Source organism: Chanos chanos, chromosome 3, assembly GCF_902362185.1.
Source record: "Chanos chanos chromosome 3, fChaCha1.1, whole genome shotgun sequence".
NCBI lineage: Eukaryota > Metazoa > Chordata > Actinopteri > Gonorynchiformes > Chanidae > Chanos > Chanos chanos.
Window position 1 is genome coordinate 21,867,502 of NC_044497.1, and position 22,772 is coordinate 21,890,273.

The 22,772-nt window shown below is 39.7% G+C and overlaps 1 protein-coding gene and 1 pseudogene across 1 annotated transcript; one reads left to right on the forward strand and one right to left on the reverse strand.

Annotated features, from left to right (window-relative positions):
• Positions 1-8,200: 8,200 nt before the first annotated feature.
• On the reverse strand, positions 8,201-9,519 carry LOC115806796 (putative nuclease HARBI1; annotated as a pseudogene).
• Positions 9,520-15,352: 5,833 nt separating this feature from the next.
• On the forward strand, positions 15,353-20,700 carry asb10 (ankyrin repeat and SOCS box containing 10). Its single transcript, XM_030770193.1, has 5 exons — positions 15,353-15,692; positions 17,642-17,909; positions 18,482-18,986; positions 19,792-19,905; positions 20,515-20,700. Exons 1-5 carry the CDS (start codon positions 15,353-15,355, stop codon positions 20,698-20,700), a joined length of 1,413 nt encoding a protein of 470 aa, XP_030626053.1.
• Positions 20,701-22,772: the final 2,072 nt, after the last annotated feature.

The following is a 22,772-nucleotide window of genomic DNA, read 5'->3' on the forward strand; positions in this document are numbered from 1 at the left end:
TATTTTCTAATAACAGCATCTAGACAACATGTAGCCTATGTAAAAAGAACTCAAAGCAATACCTCACATGTTTATTTAAATATTTGCCTCACCAGTGTGTATATAAATGAAATTGTGAGTCCATAACTTGTGTTGAATGTTCTCCAATTTTTGGCCACTATGGAATAACCAGGTACTCATGCTCTCAAATCTGCCTCTGACATAAAACAGAAATAAGTAAGTATTGGGACTGGGGTACTATACTGTACACGCATACAACAGAGGTTGATAGGGTAGCCAAAAACTGTACTTAAGTAAGAGAATTATTACATTATTAAAATAATGATGTTAATGAAAATGATGAAAATAATAGTTCTGACCCATGCATCTTAGTACTAAACAGAGAAGTGTTAACTCCCTACTCTGAATTGTTCTCAAAGTATCTTTCTTATTTTAAGTGTATCCATGATTTTGTCCTTCTGCTCTCTGAGGCTAGCTAACTTCAGCTTTATCCTCAGCATTTGCTGAAGGAACTCTGTAAAATGTAGGCAAAAATCACTAAATGAGTACAGCCTCCTTTGAATATGAATAGAGTGGCTGATGAATGACATTTACAGTAATTACTTTTTATCTCAATGCCTTCCTCTGTAAACTGCCATAGCTATATGAAGTAAATTAATGTAGAATTCTTAGGTGAATGTAAATGCTCTGAAACCAACGAAATAAGTTAGAATCTGTCAGACATAGTGTAACTTTCAACATAAAGATCTCTCCCAAAGTAATTTTACAGGAATTATGATGATAATCTGCAGAGCCACATTAATAAGCTGTATTATTACCTCCAACTTAGCCCACAGTCTCTATCAGCCTGTCTCATATATGAAACTGTGAAACCTTTGTTCTGTGAAAATTAAACATGCTTTGTTTTTCGAAAGCCTCAAAAAGCTGTGCAGTGTTATATGTCAACCTCTAGATGGCAGTGCTTGAATTCTGTTACTGATATTGACATTTGCTTTTGCGGTTCCCTTCAAGCTATATTTTACAATGAAATTTTCAGCCTTCGGACTGCTTAAATAATTATTTGCTATGTTTGAGGAACATATTTGCAGATGGTTTCAGACATTCACTCTGAGGTATTTATATTAAAAATGTTCTATTTGAGCATCGTTTAAAATCGTAAATAATAATTTCCTCACATTATGTTCTATAACAAAAGAATAAAAGATTATTATAGTTTAACAAAAATTAAAGTAGTGTTGTCGGGAAAAAACAGCATTGGTCAAGGTGAAAAAAGTAAACATTCAAATAAATAAAACAACAAACAAACTTGAAGTGATAAACACTGCCTGACTGGTTTTCACTTTAACTGTTTTGGTTTGCTTGTTTGTTTCTCTCTTTCTTTTTTTTTCTTTTTTTTTCTTTTTTTTTTAACAAGATGCCAAGTACTCAAATCCACAACAACACGAATCCAAACAACCAGGCCCTTCTTTTCTGATCTTAGTACGGTTCCCTCTGCAGTACTAAATTCATGTAACTGTAAACAACCTGAGATAAGGCTTTAAATTTAAGCTACATTTCTTAGTCCTGCTGCTACAAGGATCCATGTATGTTCTAACGTGTTAAGATAATCTTATGGATAGTAATATGACAATCAAGGGACAATGTGGTGTGTTGTTGAATGTCTGTACTCTGAAGGCAATCCTGAAGGCATTTCTATGTGTTAGATGAACTTTCACACATAGCACCCTCCTGCTGCAAGTTTTCACAATGTTAACCTCTGTTCTGTTCTCATCATCCTTTTGGAAACTCACAGACTGAAGCATTAGCAATATATATATATATATATATATATATATATAGAGAGAGAGAGAGAGAGAGAGAATAGAGAGAGAGAGAGAGAACATAGTTGGCTTTTTCAATTAATGATTTACTGACCATTTACTGACCAGAAAATGGATATACTTGAAAAAACAAAATGACCACTTAGTTCAAAATGAGCGTTGTGCCTTCTCCCATACCAATCAGCCTAACAGTCCCTCAGTGAGTGAAGAGCTGCGTCGATATAGATGTTGTGTTCCCTCCGCTGGCTGCTCCTATGATGTTTATTGCTGATGGTCTGATATATACTAATGATTCCATGTCTGTGGACATATTACCACCAGTGCAATGGTGTCATTAATGACAGCATTTTCCGCATTATCATCATCATGGCCATTTTCCTCTGATCTTGTGGTCCCTCGTAGATCCCTGTCTCTGCCCCGTCTTCTCGCTGGAGTCATTTTCCTCTCCTTTTGAGAGAGTGTTATAAACACATTATGGATGGAGACATTAGTGACTGATGCAGACATGGGGCCTGCATTGTTTTGGTGTGCAAGTGCATCATTAGAAAATGTTCCACATGGCAGGGAAGCACATATTAGCAGTGCTCTCAATGAAATGAGGTTATGATTGATTGTTAAAGTTATGGAGAGCTATTAGGTTGAAATATGAACCTCTCAATTGTCATAATGAAGAGGTGGGTCATTTACGCTGTGATCAACAGTACGTTGGGAGACAATTGGAATCTGTAACGACAGACGCCATGCATTACAGGTAATGGGTTAAGGATTTTAAGGGAAGAGGAAAAAGTAATTTTTCCAACAAAGACTGCAACAACTCTTCCACTAACCAACCAATCAGGACCTTGGAACTCATTTTGGTGCCAATAGCATTTCTGCATAAGGTAAAATGTAAGAATGTTGCTGGGAGAGATGATACAGGGACACCTGGGGAGGCTTTGAAGGGACATATGAAGTCTGTCCACATGTTGCCTATATATTATACCCAGATACATCCTTAGGCTAAAACTAGGACATCACATCAAAGTGATACATCTCAAGACAATGGAGGCAGACCTAAATCTGGAACAATCGCAAATGAAGAAAAAAAAATAAAGACAGGTGTAGACATTTGATCACCTAACAAAGTTCCCTATAGGAATCATTGTCCAGGAAACAGTGAGGACAGTGTCTCTAAATGGAGCAGTAGGAAACAATATCCCTACACAGAAGGGTAACATGGCCTTTCATACCCATAGAAACAATTTAGTCTGACTACTATGCACTACTATGACCATGTTCTAATATTTGAATCCCAAAGATTCCATGGTGTAAATTACAGCTATTTACATTTATGGTGTATGTTACATTATAGTATATGTTATATTACATTTGCCAGAATTACAGGTTTAAACACATCTCCACTATTCTCTTTTTTATTCTAGATTCTCAGACTGTGACTGCAGTCAAATAATAAATAAGCACTTTTCATCTCCCTGAAATCATCACATCAGTAATTTTTCACTAATTACTCTAAATTTAAACACCCACCCTCCCTGAGGCTCCGTTAATTAGTGTCTATGCATCATTATTGTTGTCTCAAATTTTGTATGTTTACTAGATGAGCCCCTTGACAAGAACGTATATTCCAGTAGGTTTTCCCCGTCAGTTTAATGCTAGCCGCAGCAGTCAAATTGGCATTAAGAGGAACATAAACAGCAGGAACTAATTGCCTAATTGTTTTGATGAGATGAGCTGCAGTCATCAGCCTCTTATGAAAGTCCGGTCTGTCTCAATACAGACTGACCACCAAACCACAGCCCCAAACAGCTGTTTATATATTATTGGAGTACTTCATTTATTCATTCATTTATTTGTTAATTTATTTATTTATTTAGCTTTGGCCAAAACAGTCCCTGCAAGTTGCAAAAAACGGAATGTCCACCTTTTGAGAAATGAATATATGAAAGTCTTTTTCCCCATTAGTAAGTGTTAGGTTCAACGTTTTAAATAATTGTGTTACGAGGAATGATATTTAAAATACATTTGGTAGTCAATGAGGCGGGAAAGTGCCTACATGTTTTGCTGATGACACCCGAGCCATTTGGAAGACATCAGAGTAGAGAGGAGGTAGCCCAGATGCATATTATAAACTCATTATGGATATCATTTAAAAGGATGTACTCCAGCAGCAAGCACAATATTCTCATTCTGTCTCACAGTAATGTGTGTTTGCAAAGTCGAAACTCTTTGACGCCTTCAGTCAATGTGACATCTATTACTGCGATGCAAACTGAAATAAATGACTTTTTATTTCCACACTGGCGTTGCCATTTGTATATGGATAAGACATTGCAAGTGAATTATTTTAAGATGGCTTCTCAACAAAAGGATTTTAGAAATGTTAGCGTGAGTTGTTAAAGCAGGAGGCCAGTTCAGACATTGTACCAGCTCAGTCAGCAAGACTGTGAGACAAAAAGAGAAAAATACAGATGTATCACCACAAAAACACACATTAATAAGAATGCATGTTCAGATAGACTCATCTGTAGTGATAATCAGATGGATTTGGTTTACTTTACCTATCTCATGATGAGCACTTAGAACTAACCCCTTTTAACATCATCAGTGATGTTTCCTGGAGCCATCGGGTGTTTCGGGTCTTTCAACAATCAGACCCAGCCAGGGTTGATTAAGCCCTGGCTTGTGACCAGGTAGTGTTACCCCACCCACGGCTCTCCTCTTCTTATCCACAGCCACCTTGAAGCAACCTCTGCTGCCTCAGTGGCCAACTTGATGGCCCTTCGCCTACTGGCTCCTGTGATGCCCAGCATGCTGTAGACCCTGCAGAGGGACTGGCCTGAGAACCCTCTGCATCCCACCTCAGTGGGCTCGCATCTCGCCCGCACCCGTTGCTTTCTTCCACCAGCTCAGTGTACTTCCTCTCAGTGTACGCCCTCTTCTTCTCATTGCCTCCACAAAGCCATCCCACCATCTTCTTCATTGCCTCCACAAAGGGAACAGTGAGTTCAAAAACAATGATCTGCTTGGAGGCTTCTGAGATCAGCACCATGTCTGGCTTCAGCGTTGTTGTGGCAACAGTTTCTGGGAACTTCAGTTGCTTCCACAGGTCGACTTTCAGTTCCCAGTCTTGTGCCGTAGTTAGCAGGCCAGAGGAGGTGGTCCTGGCGGCTGATGTTTGCTTCTCCCCAGCCCTGATGAAAGCGACGGTCTTTTTCAGTAGACGGGGACACTTGCAATTGCTAATCCCACTGCAGATGGCATCCGCTATGACCCTCAGGACTTGGTCATGGTGCCAGTAGTAGCAACGCTACGAGTAGTGAATTTGAGTGAGCAGTGAATTTGTCCTCTGCATTTAACCCATCCAACGGTGTGAACACACAACAGCATTCCTCTGCGCCCGGGGAGCATTAGGGTTAAGTGCCTTGCTCAAGGGCACACAGCCATGGATGTTGGGCCTGGGAATCGAACCGGCAACCCTCCAGTCACAGCCTCCGGTTCTCTAACCTTTAGACCACGGCTGCCCACGGCTGGATGTTGTGTCTCTCACTGTATGTTCACACTGAGAATGGCTAGAGCGTCAAGATTCACTCTAGCTGTCCTGCAAACAATGCTGTCAAACACTGTTGATGCTCTGACGTTGATGAAATAGGCAGATACAAGTTTGTTTGGTCTTAAAAACTTTGTTTAAAGGAGGCTGAAAGGCAATGAAACATGTCAACCGGTACCTTTGTGCTGACTGACCACAAGTAGGGTATAAGGTAAGAAATCTTTTAAATATGAAGCTAAGAAATTGATCGATCAAGCAAAGAAATCAACAATTATAATGACACGTTTGGTAACAAAATAAACTGACGAAATAAACTAATTAAAAGCCATTTGTGTGGTGTGACTTTTGTAGTGATGCTAAGTGCTAACATGCTGACAATGCTAAGCCACATTTCAACATTTCAACCCGCAACGGCTATGATCAAACTCCTCCATTATGCTGGGAACTATAATTACATGTTTGGTGAGAACAAAAGTTTGGACAATTGTGTTCTCTAGAATTCTCCAGGGAGCACTTCTAAATTCCGACTGGTTGCCGCCGAACAGCATAATAGCTCATTACCATGAAGTTAATTGAACTTCAACTGTATTTTGACGGCCAAACTGGCCTCACCGCGACCCTGCTTGCGGAGCTGCTCTTCAGCGCTTAAAGACGCTGGCTCACATAGAAAATGAATGACTTCCGGTCGCTTTGACGCTCTCGCCACCCTCAGTGTGAATGTACGGTCAGGCTGCAGTTGAACACCTTTCCCAGGCTCTTCACTGGTTTCTTGGTGATGGATGGTATCTGGGTGCTGCCGAGTTTGAAGCGGAACTTGTCAATGGCCTTTCCTTTCTTCAGCACTAGTGATCTGGACTTTGCAGCCTTGAAGCTCATCCAAGCCCAGGTGATCTTCAGGATCCACCTGCTCCCTGGGATAGATGTTGTTGTCTCAGTCGGGTCATCCATAAAGGCCCTGATGGGTGGCTGTCAGATGCTGGACTTGGTGAGGGGCCCTCTGCACTGAACCTCAGCAGACTTCACCAGCATGTTCATGGCACCTGGGGGGTATTTGAGAAAGCAGGTTTAAAAAACTCTGAGTTTAATCCTGAACTCTGAGCTGATGAACCCTGAGATGGGAAAATCTGAGTTTTCAGTTCGAGAACGGCTGATCTGAGTTAGTTTAAACTACTCTGAGTATGTTCACTCTGAGTTAAGCGCGTACATGACGACTATAAAGAGCCATCATCAATGGAGCTCCGATATTGCGATTCACCATGGCAACCGGTGAGAAAAAAAGATCATAGTACTTCACCCCAATGGAGCTCGAAATTCTGATGTGCACTTATACTGAGTATGAGCACATTTTCGGAAGAAAAAGCAAAACGACGGCAGTGGCAAAGAAGAGAAAACTAGCGTGGGAGACAATTGCTGCCTGTGTCAGTGCGTAAGTTTGAAGGCAGTAGCCTATTCATTTAACATTTAACTACACTTTCCTTTAATATTACAGGTGAAAGTGGTGGAATGTAATTGAATAAAATTCTATTTTCATTTAGGTGCAATCCCATGGGCACAAAACGCATTTGGCAGCAGTTGAAAATTAAATATAAAAACATACTTCAAACAGTTAAGGCATATTTTGCTTAGGCCTATAGGTTCATGACTGCATCTCATTTTGTTTTTAATCATATTTCACATATTAAAAAAAGTAAATGTTATTCAGTGGTTATTTCAACTTTGAATGGCTTTAACCCCCAACAGAATGCTGTTTTAAGACACTTAAATGCCTTGTCGCCTAATATCCTGCTTAGCAGATTAATATTTGAGTGCTATCCAGCTAACAGAAAGAAGGCAGAGGCCCAAAAAACGGGCGACCAGTGGCTGAAGGCATCCCTGGAGGGAGCTCATCTGAACCAATTACCCCCCAGGACACAGGTGCCTACACAAGATGTTAGTATGTGTGTACTGTATGTTTGTATGTGTATATATACAGTGTGTGTGTGTGTATGTGTACAGACATATATATTGCTTATTGGGGTTTTCCATTTCTTCCAACAGTCACTGATGGTGTCATCAGTCTTGGTGAGCCTCCTGCCACTAGAGAACTCCCTGCAGTGGTAAGTGCTCAATACTCCAGAGATTTTGCAAAATTTAGCACTTTGAAGTATTCTGAGACAAAATGCTGTTTGTCACAGGATTATGATGATGATGATGATGATGATGATGATAAGGATGATGATGAACACACATTGTCTGCTGCCACAGAGAGGAATTCAGAGAGGCCTTCAGAGGTATACATCTTAATATTATGTATGGTGGCTACTGATATTTGTGTCCCCATTTGAATGTTTTCACATTCATGTGTGGAATTTTGAGTTTAAAATGTACATTGAAGTGATGAGAATGAATGGAAAAGCAACTTGCATGTTCTTATCCTTTTTAACAGAGCATGACTGGGCATTACCAGGAGGATCCATCAACCTCCACAGCACAGATTAACACAGTGAGATGTTCAGCAAATCCCTGGTTAATTCTGCATGTAGAACTGTAGAATTTAATGTCATCCTTATGTTTTCCCAGTTACCAGTAAAGAAGTTGTATAGAATGCATCTCGTCAAGAAAATGGCTAAAACCGATTTAGAAATTGCATACTTGGAGCGACAGATGAGGAAGGCCAATCTTGTAATTGAAATATTGGAACACCAGTTAGAGGTGGGTGCATGGTTACAGGTGAAATCATAGTTGGAACAATATAAATATAGTAATTGTTGCTTTTACATTTGTAGGAAATAAAGAAGACCAAATGAAATGTGTCTTTGTTTTATTATTTGACTGCTGGGGGTGGTGGTATCTTTTAATCTGCGAAATGATTTTGGCAAATTATAACTCTGATTGCTCTTCTATCCAGGACATCGGGAGGGTGGATAGGGTGGTCTTCCTCAGGGTCATCTATTTGTACGGCAGGGTGTTGCTCTCCTCTAATTGTGGCAATATTATGGAGAACATCACATGCCACAATAATGTCACACGCTCTCTCTGGGGTCACCCTGAGTTTACGCAGACACTGGAACCGGGCTTTGAACATGCCTATTGTCATCTCAACCCGGGCTCTAGTTCTACAGTGGGCCACATTGAAGCATTGTTGGGGGCCCAGCTCAGGGTCAGGGTAAGGGGTCAACAGAGAGGGCTGGCAGGGGTACCCTCTGTCACCAAGCAGGTGGCCATCAAACTCTCCTGTAATTATATAGTGGATACATTTTGAGGGTGCTAAAATAGGAAGAAATGGAATGATATTTGTAGAAAGCTTTACTTACCATTAGAAAACCTGTTGCTCAGCATACACTCACGATAGATCCATGAGTCATGTACAGAGCCAGGCCACTTGGCTTCAACACTGGTGATAAAGTGTGCGGCATCACATATGATCTTGACAGTGCAGAGAATGAGGGATATTAGTTGTAGTATATTGTGATGTATAGTCTTTGTTATTGTAAGACAGTAGTAGGTGTACCTGCACATTAATGCTGTGAAACGACTTCCTATTCACATAGTCTGCTTCATTAACTGAAGGAGCAGTGATGGGGATCTGTGTGCCATCGATGCAGCCGATGATATTGGGAAACCCTACAACATAAAAACTAACCACTGATCCCAGTCTGAGCTCGCAGCAGAATATCATGAACTGAATATAATTTAAAATATTGTCATTAACTTCAACTGAATGATTTCTACATCAGTCACCTGCAATCCTGTGGAATTCCTCTTTGATGGTCCTTAGAGGTTTGTGCCCAGGACACGCAACAAAAATGTGCAGTAGCCATTTAAGTGCAAGGGACACTTTTCTTACGGCTCTACAAACTGTTGCTTTCCCAATATGTTCTGCGGCACCAATGTTATAAAGAAAACTCCCGTTTGCAAAAAACGAAGAGCAACGCAAAGAATTTGCTCTGATGTGAGAGCATGTCCACGGTGTGTAATATTACAAATGTAAGGCCGGAGAATACTGTTCAGATAAATTATAGACTGTAACGAAAAACGGTAACACTCGATTAGGTACTCCTCAGGAAATGACAGCACATCTAATGGGGGTCTCAAAATCCTCTCCTGACGTAAGGCTATGCGAATAATTTGGGCTTCAACGCCGACCAGGTTACCAATGAAAGGACATGCCATGTTTGACAGCTACTTCAGGTTCAACAGGAGGGAGGAGTTAGGGAGAAACTCAGGGTTTGTTAAAGAAAACCTGCCAATGAGCAGGTTAGGTTCACAGAGTCAGTTACCACAGTAACTGAGCCAGAGTTTGAGTTAGCTCGCTTTCTGGAATGAAAAATCCAGAGTTTCCCTCATCTCAGGGTTAACAAACTTGGATTTTTCACAAAACCCGCTTTCTGGAATACCCCCCTGGTGTTGAATTTGTATTTCGTGTTGGATTTGATTTGGATTTGAGTTTGTTATATTTTAGTTGTATTTGTACTTGTGCTGTATTTGAGTGGGATTTATCTTTGGGTTGTTTTTGTCTTTGTGTTGGAACTGTATTTGTGTTTTATTTGTTTCTGTGTTTTATATGTGTTGGATTTGTTTTTGTGTTGTTCTGGTATATATGTGTTTGTGTTGTATTTGTGCTGTATTTGTATTTTGGTTGTATTTGTGTTGTGTTTGTATTTATCAGTGCAATTTTTTAATCAGTTTTATCACTGAATAAAAGCAAGAGAAATGAAGACACATACACAAAAATCAAAAACAGCTGAACTCAGAGAAGGAACATTGCCAGGACATGGCATGTTTAGAAGAGCCTTGACTTTTTTTCTAAGTTTCATCAAGGTTACAGTTTTGAATATGTCCCATTCTATCTGTGCTGGTATCAGACACAAGTGAAAATTCTTCACTGCAGTTATTTGGGTTGCATGACATTGTTGTTTGTTCAGACAAAGGGACTATCCAGATCTTTGAGAGATAACAAAGTTAGAGGCCATACAAACAGTGGCTGTTGTACTTAAGACAACTTTGGCATTAGTAAATCCGGGGAGACGGCAATGGACTTATGAACTATGTTTGTATCACATTTTGTCATCTTTTTATGTTGCTGCACTTATGCATGTTGTAACTTAATTCACAATGCTGCAGGGGCCCTCTGTCTGATGGCTAATGGAATAGGCGCCGATTTTACTTTTTCCTGGTGGGTGTTTGGAACATAACGGTGCATGTCCACTAGCATGAAGCGAATCGAGTGAAGCGAAGCTTTCCCATTCATTTTCAATGAAGCCGGGCAAACAGCTTGCGCGGGGCATTGTGGGATTGTCAGTGAGCTAATCAAGTGAACAGAGAAAAAATATGTTTAAATGTATTTAAATGAGGAGCGAATTCGCTGAGTGACTATTGGGATTGTTTATGTCTATGGACAACCAAACAGAGTGCATTTGAAAGACATGCCCCCAGAGCGAGGAATCATTTATGGCTCTGGCGAGCTGTAGTGAATGTGCTCCACTCCAGTGGACACGCACCATATTGCTTTAAGCTTTAAACTGTGCAAAGACCGACATACCTCCATATAAGCCTATGTAAGTCAGATGACACTCACCCACAACCGACAACCACATCAGTACAAATAAAAAAATGATTAACAAACAATTCCCTCTACCACCAAACAAGTAAAATGAATGCCAAATAGAGAAAGTGGCACAATGAATCAACACATACACCACACATGACGCAAATCGTGTATGTTGGTATGTTGGTACGTTGGTAGTTACGCAAATGACCTAAATATCATTCAAGCAACACTCTTATACAGTTAAAGGTTTACTCACCAGTCCAGCTGGAAGGTGTTTCTCCTGGAGGATGTGCGCTTGCTGAATTTATCAGCAACATCATCCAGATCTAAACTTCTGGAGAGGTTCGACTTGCTAGCGTTGCTGCCGCCACCAGCATCACTTGTTTGGCTAGGCCTACTTTACTGGTGTGAATGAGTGTCCTCAGAGCCACACTGTCATGGTCCAGCCCTGCTCTTCCAGGTCCTAATCCATGTTTTCCTTGTTTTTTGACCTCTGCCTGTTTTTGGATTGTGTTTTTGCCTAGTGTTTTTTGGAACCTCTGCCTGTTTTTTTTTACTCTCTGTGCCTGATTTTCTCTGCCTATTTTTGGCTACCGCTTTTGTCTTTGTCCACCAGTTACCGTCATTGTTATTTTGTCTTTTGGATTTTATGGAAAGTAAGGAATTCGTTAAACATCTGTTAAGTAATGTGCTGTCCTCTGGGTCTGCTTTTGGGTCCTCGCTCTACCAGGCCTCACTGGCCCTAACACACATGTGCTACCGCTGTCCTTTCTAAGTTTAATCAAAATCTTATCCATTTCCCAGAAAGTTTAAAATGGTGGAGGACGACAACCTGTGTCTAATATTAGTTACCTTTGCAATAGCCTTGATTTCAAATCAAAGTAACAGCCAACGCAGCATTTTTGATTGATCACTTCTTGATTGCTTGGCCTAAAGCCAATAAGGTCACAGCCTCACCCATCGGTTAAAGATGATGTTTTTAGAAAAAAACTGAGTGGTGAGCTGTTGGACAACAGTAATGTTTCCAGATTAGACACAAAGTTAAAAATTCACCGAACATAGCATACTTTCCCGGTGGGTGCTCACCTTTTCCCATGGTTGTGCGAGCTCCCGAGCACCTACGGAGTCAGCGCCTATGGCTAATGGCTCTGTCTTATCCATCAACATCAGTCTTAAACAACTCTACTGAAAGAACAGGTTTTTTTAGGCTAGCCTACTTATGCAGAAGGAATGCTGATATGGCTTTTACAGGAATCACATTTAAAAACAGTAGTAGGTACATGGCCACAGATTTAAAAATTCAAGGTTCTTGCCGCATGAAGTGAAGATAACAAAATCAGAGGAACTGATATTTTATTTCTCAGAAATGTTCTTTTAGACTTGAAGTTCAACATAAAACAGTTGTGCTTGCATGTGCATTTTTGTTTCAGTTTATGCCCTAGAGGTTTTTCTTTGATTTAACCAATGAGAAGCATTCTCAGGTTATGCCAGACATGTGTAACACTATGTTCCTTTAAGAAGTTGTTATATATGTTTGAAATCTCAGGAAGTCATCAGCTGGGACAAGAGCAGATCGGATCAGAAACTCTGATGGGAATTTAGATACATCAAGTACCAGTTAAAGCAATTCTGAGAGATTATTTGATGAGCTCTTAAAGGAAAATAATGTTGCTCATGTCTGGCATGTACAGAATGCAGAAAGTAGCAATTATACTTTATTTTCCTTGTCATCAGCCACGCTGTTGATTTTGTTAAGTTCTAGAGAACTTATGTTCAAGAGAACTTCAAAATGCATTTGAACCCATCTCATTGCTCCCAGTGATTCTGGCCATGTGATGAAGCTTTTTCCTCTAATGTAAACAAAATCAAAGTGAAAAGAATTTAATTAGGAACACTGCAATGCTTTAGATGACACTGTAATTAGTTTTTACTTCAAACTAACCTATTGCACCTTCAGAGGGCATAGGACAAAGTAAAATGACCTGCTGAGGAGAGCTGGTTTTGTCGTGCATTAGATTAGATTCTGTAAGGTCAGTAAACTATTTTCCCTCAAACTTAAAACAGACTCAGTAGTGCTTTAATTGACCATATTCCAAATCCAAATAAATAACAAGTAAAAAACTCTAAATAGCTTACACTTTTCAGTCCTCTCTCTCAAACCCATACCGCTAAGCCTGAGACAGTCATTCTTACAGTGCTGAGTCTGTCTCAGCATTAAGGATACACTGCATTCTAGAGAAACACAGGGCTCTGTTTTAACAATCTAAATGCATGGTCTAAAGCGCATGGCATAAGTGCATTTAGGGCATGTCCAAATCCAATTTTGCTAGTTTAACAGCGGACAATTTGAGCTCGAAGAAATGTGCTAGTCGCAAAGGGGTTGTACTGAGTCTCTTAATTAATCATAGGTGTATTTTGGCCATAACATGCAATAGACCAATCAGAGTGTGAGCTCCCATTCCCTTTAAAAGCCACCTGTGCAAGCCTGGTCTATCCAAGAAAGCAAGACTGTGTTAGATTCAAGGCTCCGTCCAGCCCTTTTTGCCACTTTTAGGGTTCTAACTTACACCCTGTGCAACACGTTACAAACTGAAACGCAAGTGATTTTTAGTTTCAGACCAATGCAATTGTCATTTTCCCATCCAGCGCCCACATTGTTTAAATAGCAAATTAACTTGCGTGAACTTGCGGGTTGTACTGAGTCTCTTAATTAATCATAGGTGTATTTTGGCCATAACATGCAATAGACCAATCAGAGTGTGAGCTCCCATTCCCTTTAAAAGCCACCTGTGCAGGCACCTTGATGGATTGCTACTACAATGGGGGACTTTGCCGATTTGCTGCCTCTGCTGTCCCCAATCCTCTGTCCAATCAGGTACTCTATTTTTCAGTGAAAGAACTGTGACATTACTTTAGATCAGGTTTTTGTTGGTCTAAGAGCAGAGGCTTTCAATTGCATTCAAAATAGTAACATGCCAGCAATGCGCCTGACCACACATCATTTTAAGGCTCACTGCCCAGATGGACGCAAGTTAATTTGCTATTTAAACAATGTGGGCGCTGGATGGGAAAATGACAATTGCACTGGTCTGAAACTAACAAAATCACTTGCGTTTCAGTTGGTAACATGTTGCGCAGGGTGTAAGTTAGAACCCTAAAAGTGGCAAAAAGGGCTGGACGGAGCCTTGAATCTAACACAGTCTCGCTTTCTTGGATAGACCATGCTTGGACAGACCCATACATTTCATCAGTTCTGACCTAAAGCTGTGCATAGCAGTGTTTGCTATAAGTCTGGAAAGAATCATTGATAAAGTAGTTCAGTAAACAGGCTGTTTGCCAAGCTATTCAGCACTCAGCAATAAGCAGTGAGCAACTGCATGTAACAGATGTGGCATTGTGCCCCTTTACTTCAGCAGCTGCATCTCTGGACACAGAACAAGCACGTGGTCAATTCAAGTGGGTGCACCTGTGGTTGATACTGAAGAAAGTTGGACTTGACATTGACTATTTATCAGTATGGCACACGTGATTTACCAGTACACTACATATGGTTCATTAGTGTGGTACATGTGATTTATTACGCGATTCATTAATATGGTATATGTGATTTGTCATATGGTTTATTAATGTGGTACACTGGATTTATCAGTATGTTACATGTTATATGTGCTAAACTCTCCGTCTCTGTTGTAATCAACAGACTCACGTATGTCAGTAAAGACATTGAGATCTCTCTAAGAGACGTGTCTAAAACACTTGTCAACATTGAGAAAGGTCTCTACAGATGGAGTGTGCTTCCACTGCTGTCGCAAGCCAGTTGAAACTATTAATTTGAATATTTACCTGAAAATAGGTACTGTTTACCTGTAAGACTCTATAGTTTTGACCTTATGATCTGCCCCCCTTTTTAGCCATAATTAAGAATGACAAGGCTTTCTTGGTTTGAACAAAAACAATTGAATCCAGTTATGATTTTCCAATGTCTTTGAATTGTCCTCCACACCTATGAACAGCCACAGTCATCTTCTTTGACTTAATTTTACACAATTTTTGAGATGACTTATTTTTGTATATTCTCCAAAACAATCAGCTGTGGTGGCCAACAAAGCCATATTTCCTGGTTTGTTTGGGTGAGAGATTAAATAGAGAACAAGGGAGGGTCATTGTTTCACTTAAGAGTTCACTGCCATTGCATAGAGCAGTAGATGAAATGGCCACAGTGGAATGTATTTGCCATGTGACAGCGACCATGTGACTGCATAAAAATAGACGTCACTCACATGCACCAAATCATTTGTCTGATCAAATATCAAAACAACCCCTGTCACCCTGGATGGCTTTCACAAGTTAATTTGAAGTAGATTTGAAGCTCCAAAGTCCCTGTTTGATATAACTGAGGAAAAGCTGCGAAGCTGTGTCATATCTATTATACTATCTTTCTCTTGCTGGCTGGAAATGTCTCAGGGGAGTTTTGTCTTCACTTCGACCGCACTACGCTCCCTGCAGCAGGATCAGGACCTGCTGGACAGACACAGGCGCCTGAGACAGCTGGCAACGCCTGTTGTCACTGGATACCTGCTGAGGAAAGAGGCAAGGGAAAAGAAGACAGACTCAAGGTTTACCCCTGCAGAAACTCCATGCCCCAGGATTTGCCATGACCTGGTGGTCCAGAATGCCCTCTATACTGGAGATTTGGAGGCTGTGAACCACCTTTTTCCAAAAGGGTCACCAGTCAACCTTGTTATACAGCCTCAAGGTGGAACATTGCGCTGGGAGGCGGAGGGGAATGTGAGAGGTATGTGTGAAAGTTAGTGATATGTTTAAGGACTCTACCTAATGAGTTGGACTGCCTTTTTCCTCTTTTCACAAACAGAGTGTAATCACCGTACAATCAAGGCTTGCCATTAAATCAAGCCCCCTCCCCCCGCTAGCTAACTGTTCTTGTAATTAGTTATGTATAAATACATATTCACCCAACTGGAATGCTTATTTTTAAGCACAGTATCGATTTTCAGAGAAAGAAAGCACCAGTGCATTACCTCTGAATGATACCAAAACATACACTTGTTGTTTACTTAGGTAGATCAGCAGCTAAAGTTGCTTATTAAATTATATTATGTTGTGAGACAGTAGAGCTCTGTGTGACTTGACTACGAGGCCTAGTCACTTGCACGTTCAGTATTTGACAGTTGATAAATCAGCCGTACTGATAAATGCATGTATGACTTGGATAATCTCAGTCTACTATTTGTAGTTAAACATATCAGTTTATTATGTCAGTTGTGCTTTTGGTCTAAAGTTTCCTGTCTGGTTCTGTAGAGCACTCTTTTGTCTCTATAAAACATTATTTTTGATCAGAGAAAACCCTGTGCTAGTATGGATATCCTCAACATGCATCTCTCTATTGTTCTTGTGTAATTACATTAAAATTACTCACATTAAAATTACTTATGTAATTTTTATAGATCTGTATGTTAATCAGTAAATGTCAGGACACAACAATGTTACTGTTATTGTGTCCCAGACAACCATATTAACAATGAATACTTCTTACTTACATACTGTAAAATTAATTAGGAAGCACCATCTAAAATATAAAGCCTGCATAATGTTTTACCAAAATGAGTTTAGCATCAGAGAGCTTAGATTCCGTGCAATAACAGAATTATTGAATGTGTTTAGTGTGTGACCCACTGATTTGGTACAATAACAGAATTACGAATGAGTGTGAAAAGCTGATGTCAGTAAGAGTGCATGCAGGGGCAGATGATCTGGCTGTGTGGGTTTTCTAGGCCATTCGAAAGGTCATGTACCACCTTACATCCCTTAAAATAGCCCTTATCTGGGGAGCAAATCTGTAACAAACCAAACATTGCCTGCAAGAAACAGCTCCTGGTGCCACCAGTCAAAACAAATCCTGAATAACAAGGTTTTTCTAACAGGAGTCAACTTGGATGTCGACCAACCACCATTGAGACGTTTTGAAATAGCGGACTATATTTTGCATTGCACATGGGGCCAAAAATTAAGTTTCGTAAACAGAAGGAATACCGCAGCGATGTGATTGCAACGGCTCAGGCAACGGGAAATATCCTTGAGTTTTGGAACGCGCTCTTAGTGGGTGATGAGTTAACTCTGATCAGTATAATTGATGATCCTGAGAGTGCCTACCTTATTGATGCAGTTTACGACACTAGTAACATTGAAGAATGGAAAAATTTCAGGTTTAATTACAGAGGGCTAAGTATGTCACTTAAGTTCTTTGACTCACAAATAGACTAGTTTATCTTGACTTGCCATATCTAAACCAAAAAGAATGTGGAATTATTCTGTATTTGTCTAATTCCTGTAATTACAACTGGATTTTACTGGTTACTTTCATCTGTGCAATACACAGCATTTTAGAAACACTGTGGTACTTAGCATACCATGAAAATTCAAATTTTTCTGCCTTTGAAATGATCTGATCTTCAATTTCACCCTCCCTAGCATCATATCATCTCTATACCATTTGGTCTTCTGCTAGTTTGTGTTGTTGCATAGTTTCACAGGAGATGTAGAGTATTGTGCTCCCTAAAGCATTTTCAGGCTTTTTCAGGCTTTTCCTTTTTCAGGAAAGCATCTAACATAATATAAAATATTATCATTAGTATTACTTTTCCATGTAGGACTGTTCCCGGGTAGCCTGTCTGTTATAATGTGTACTCAAATTACTGCATTCCCTTCACTACACTTCCCTTGCAGGACTATGGTCACTGACATATGAACAAGAGTTAACCACACCACTCCACATCACAGCAGGCCGAGGGTTCACGGAGTGCCTCAGGCACCTTCTCCTCAGAGGTGCCAGCGTGGATTTGGCTCCAGGTGGCACCACAGCTTTACATGAAGCTTGTGAAGAGTGCCAGCCAGAATGTGTGAAGCTGTTGCTGTCACATGGGGCAAATGCCAATGCTGTTAACGAAGACGGATTGATGCCCTTGCATGTCTGCACTGAACTGGACTCACTGGAGTGGGTATTACAGTTTTACACTTTTTTGATGGTGGATTATAAGGGATCAAGACTCCAAAGTGATCTGTGAGAGCAATGGGCCAATTTTACATTAAGACTAAAACACAGATTCTTTGAAGGGTGAACAGATGTATAGCATTCCATGTATCAAAGTATATTATATTATGGAGATGTGTTACAACATTGTAATGCTTAAGCATACAGATATGTCCTCAGTGGTTTATTGTAAACTGATATGTTGCCAACATTGTCAAATTTAGTTCCTTTTCATCTTTATTTGTAAATTTAAAAAAGTTAGTTTTATAAGTTCTGTATTGATTTTGATGTTGATTAATGCTTTACCAGAGGAGGATTGGCTCCCCCTGTTGAGTCTTGGTTCCTTCCAAGATTTCTTCCTCCTTCTCACTTCATTAGGGAGTTTCTCCTTGCCACTGCTGCCTTGGGCTTGCTCACTGGGGGCTTAGGCACGGATCACTGTAAAGCTGCTTTGAGACTATTTTTGGTTGTAAAAAGCACAATACAAATAAACTTGAACTCAACTGATGCTTATTGTCTCTTTTTCTTTTCCACAGGTGTGCTAAACTCCTCATTCAGTATGGTGCCTCTATCAACGGGAGGAGCACTGATGAAAATGACGTGCCACTGCACGTGGCCGCCCGCCATGGTCTACCAGGCCACGTGGACCTTTACCTTCGCTACGGCGGTATTGTGGACCGGCAGAATGATGAAGGCCACACACCACTCAATGCCGCTTGTGCCCACCCTCAGGACCTCCCTGCACTCGAACGCTACCACCATGTGTGCCAGCTACTTGTGGCAGCAGGTGCAGATGTACACACAATTGATGAAGACAAGCAGACGCCACTGCATTTTGCCTGTAAAAACGTTAACCCGGATGTGGTGAACCTTCTGCTTCAAAACAACGCCTGCGTTAACACCATGAGCTACAGTGGAGATGCACCCATGCACAACATTTTAAAGGTGGTGGCCTACAAGACTGAACAACATCCCGAGCGTGTGGTCCAAGCACTGCTCAACTATGGCTCCATTCGAGTCTGGCCTGGGGCCCTGCCCAAGGTGGGCTCAAACTGTGCAAATCCAAACTCATTCTCCTATACCTTGTTTCAGTGCTATGTATTAAAATACTGTAGAATTGTAATGGCTGTGATACAAATACAAGGAAACATAAAGTTATATGTTTTTGATGTTGTAATTTCTATTTCAGAAACTTAGGTGAGTTTGTATTTTGTATAATTGGCAATTACCACAATTATAAGTTGTAAATATAATTCAGAAACAGATTTGCAGCATACAGCATTTTAAGTGGCTCAGCTCTAATCACATCAGATGGCTTTATTTCGTCCTCTGAATTCCAACTTTTAAGAAACACTTCATATTGTACAATTTGATGGTCCCACTTGTGCCAGATAAATTGCCTGATTCCTAATGAGACAAATGTTAATAGGAGATTAATTAGCACTAATTGCAGAAATTCCCACAAATACCCCAGAGGGGAGCCCAATCTGTTCATCAAGTGAAGATTTTAATTATTCTCCATGATGAACCCCAAAAACTAAAGCCTCTCACCTTTTACCTCCACAGAAGTGGTGAGGGCCACTATCTAGCACATGCAATATCCCTTTCAAGCACTGACAGTGTACCTCTCTCCTTCCTGCCAAACCATGAAGTATACACAATAACAATAATGTCCTGGTTAGCTGATATCATGGGCTTCATATGTTGGTAAAAGTGAAATCCATTATGTGGATATAACATAAAAAAGCAACAGCATACTAAAAAAATCTGAATAAAAGAGCCATAGTTTTAAGGCTATTCCTCTTTATTGATGTGCTTGAATGTATCTGATTTACTTTCTCCATAGGTTTTGAAACACTGTTGTACATCTCCCCGTACAATCGAAGTCCTGTTAAATTCATATGATCGTATCAAAATTACTGACACTTGGTTGGAAGCTGTTCCTGCAGAGGTATTCAAGGTGAGTTTACACACAAGAATTATAGAACTCTATTTTACCGTCACAACTGTGCCGAGATAATCCAGAATGCATTTTTGCAGGGAGGTTATTCAGTTCATTTCATGCAACTGAGGAAACAAAACACTGCAGCCCTTTCTTTACAATGATTACTGCCTTAAAAGACGATCTGCCTTAAAAGATGATCATCGTCGGTACAGCACTATCATATAAATGTTGTAACCTCATCTATGACAGATATCAAGTTATCAGACCTTTCGTATGACTGAATAAAATAACACATTCTTCAGAACTGTCGGAAATCATGAGATAAAAAGTGTCTTATTTACTCCTAAAACCTTCATAAGCATCTACTCACTGGCATTCCAATTAGCCATGTTAAAGTACTAAGGAACTGTCAGAATGAACTATGCTTGGTCTGCAACAGCAGAAATAACATGGAAAGTGTGTTGGATTCTCTCCATCACAGCTAAATTACTGTTAAATTACAACAAGAGACCTGTCAAGATGCATGTTCTTTCCATTTATTATTAAAAATTTAATTGTGAAATGTGTCAGGAACCCTGAGGGCATATGCATTTTATGTTACCCTGTTCTCTCTGACTTTAACAGAAACACCAGGAATTCTATGACTCACTGTTTGCCCTGACCAACTGCCCACGCTCACTGCAGCACCTGGCTCGCTGCAGGATCCGCACCTTTCTTGAGGGCCGTGTACACAAGGTGGTTCCCAAACTGGGTTTGCCAACCTTTCTGAAAAACTACCTTCTGCTAGAGTTCAGAGACTACCTTCACTGAATCAGCTGACCAGGCTGGAGCCCAGCACGCTCAGTACAGATAACCTGAATAGATATTAAACTGAAAGTGAATTTTTCATTAGTCTGTTATGCTTTCAATTAACAAATATAATGCAGATTTCAAGAGTGTAAATGGATATATTTGGGTTAATTGTATTGGTTTATAATAGTCTTGCATTTTCCATTTGTATATGGTGATCTGCAAAATATGTATGAACAAGTTTGGAGGTGAAGGAGCTGGTCAGCCTAAACACCCTGGCTACAAAAAACTGTTGGAAGGATTTGTCGCATATATTAGTAAGTCTATTATGTATAAATACATAATATTATTATTGTCATTGGTTAACATTAATTACTAGTATAAAGACAATTACATTCTTTCCAAATCAAGTTAAAACTTTTCAGTTTTGTCAGAATTTTTTGAGTGTGTAAACAAGGGCAGTGATGTGTCACAGCCTATACCACAAGAGGGTGCTCTGGGGTCTAGATGGCATATTAATAAATCCAAATTCGGAGAAAATTGCACTTAAACAGGTGTTATGTGTGAAAAGTAGTATAACACAGTTGCACTACGTTAGAGCTAAAACAACGAAATGATCATGCTATATAATTTATTTTACTTGCAAGATCCAGAAGCCTTCATAAAAGCATGTGCAACAGAACTGGATAAACTGTCCTGTACCAAAGTTTGTGTGAAACATTCAAAATGGAAACTGTATGATGAATCACATATATTGTGTGTTTTGAATATATAATGTTTTTAAAGTTTTTGGTTCATCTGAGTGACTGATTATGATATTTACATTTTACTATACTTAAAAATAAAATAATTTAATCACTGATTCAGTGATGTTTCCTGTGGTGAAAACTACTGGTACCATTTCAGACAGTTCTTACTGGTTATTACCTTTGTTTCATCTCAGTGTTAAACATTACAATTTTCTAAATGTGTCCTTCAAACTTTAATTTTTTTTTTTTATTCTAGGATTTCATTTGAAGTCTGGATGTTGTTTTTGTACATTTTGAGGGGACACCATAATCAGCAAGTTCCCAATATGACCAAATATATGCCAGTTCCCAATATGAGCAAAAATAAAACCATGTGGGCAGTGCTTTTGCCAGCATTTTTCACTTTGGTGTTTTGTTTGTTTCTGTTTTGTCAAAATGATATTGGATGATCTGTGAATCACTAACTCTTGATTTGGACTGGACTGGATACTGAGGATTTTGTTTGAGCCTCTTTGTTTGTATGAATTTCAATGTCAAACTGGGCTGTATCAAACTGGACTGAACTGGTGCAGGGTGATTTACTGTCCCAGTTATAGGACATTGACAAAATGGTTTTCCTCTGAGGCTATTTTATCTAAATGCTTTTATAGGTCCCTAAAAGTCTCCATACACCCAGACATTATACAGTCCCTCAGCAACCACAGGGTTTCAGTTTCTCTGGATCCATAAACAGGCCAAATATCATCTGTGGGAGGTTTTTTTTTTTTTTTTTTTTGCCTCAGTTTGCGGGGTTATCCTAAGTTTTAAATTTAAAGCTTACAATTTTCTACATTCTACATTTACCTGTGAACTTTTGCTTGACAGTTGACTCTCTTCTGAGAAAGTTTTTTTTTCTTTCTCTTTTTTTAAAAATATATATTTCCAACCAGTATTATTCAACTATATAACATATTGCAGGTTTGATTAAGCAATCTGCAGTGTATAAGAACAGTAATTAAAAAAAAAAACTGATATGGTCTGTCAGAACATTGCAAAAAAAAAAAAAAAAAAACTCCCGGGTTAATGAGAGATGTGCCAAAGCAGTGCGCCATAATAGTATTGTGCTGGTATATTTTGTTCCAATTTTGTGCGTTTTCACAGTCTAGTTATCTTCTTTGAAATTACTTGACTTTCGGTTGTTCTCATAACAATCATATGTTATATAGATTTGACAGTTATATAGTTTGATTGTCGAGTGGCGACGCTTTTCGCTCACAAGTTGAGGGGGCGGAGTAAACACACTTTTGTGTCACTGATAAAGTGCCAGTCTGTTAAGGCTTCAGGGAAATTTCCGTAATAGTCCTA

What these genes read in the sequence shown, in the direction of transcription:
- asb10 (XM_030770193.1), top strand. Translation starts at nt 15,353, where the DNA reads ATGTCTCAGGGGAGTTTTGTCTTCACTTCGACCGCACTACGCTCCCTG. An exon ending in GGCGGAGGGGAATGTGAGAG is followed by an intron (nt 15,693 to 17,641) that starts GTATGTGTGAAA and finishes CTTCCCTTGCAG; the next exon opens with GACTATGGTCACTGACATAT. An exon ending in ACTGAACTGGACTCACTGGA is followed by an intron (nt 17,910 to 18,481) that starts GTGGGTATTACA and finishes TCTTTTCCACAG; the next exon opens with GTGTGCTAAACTCCTCATTC.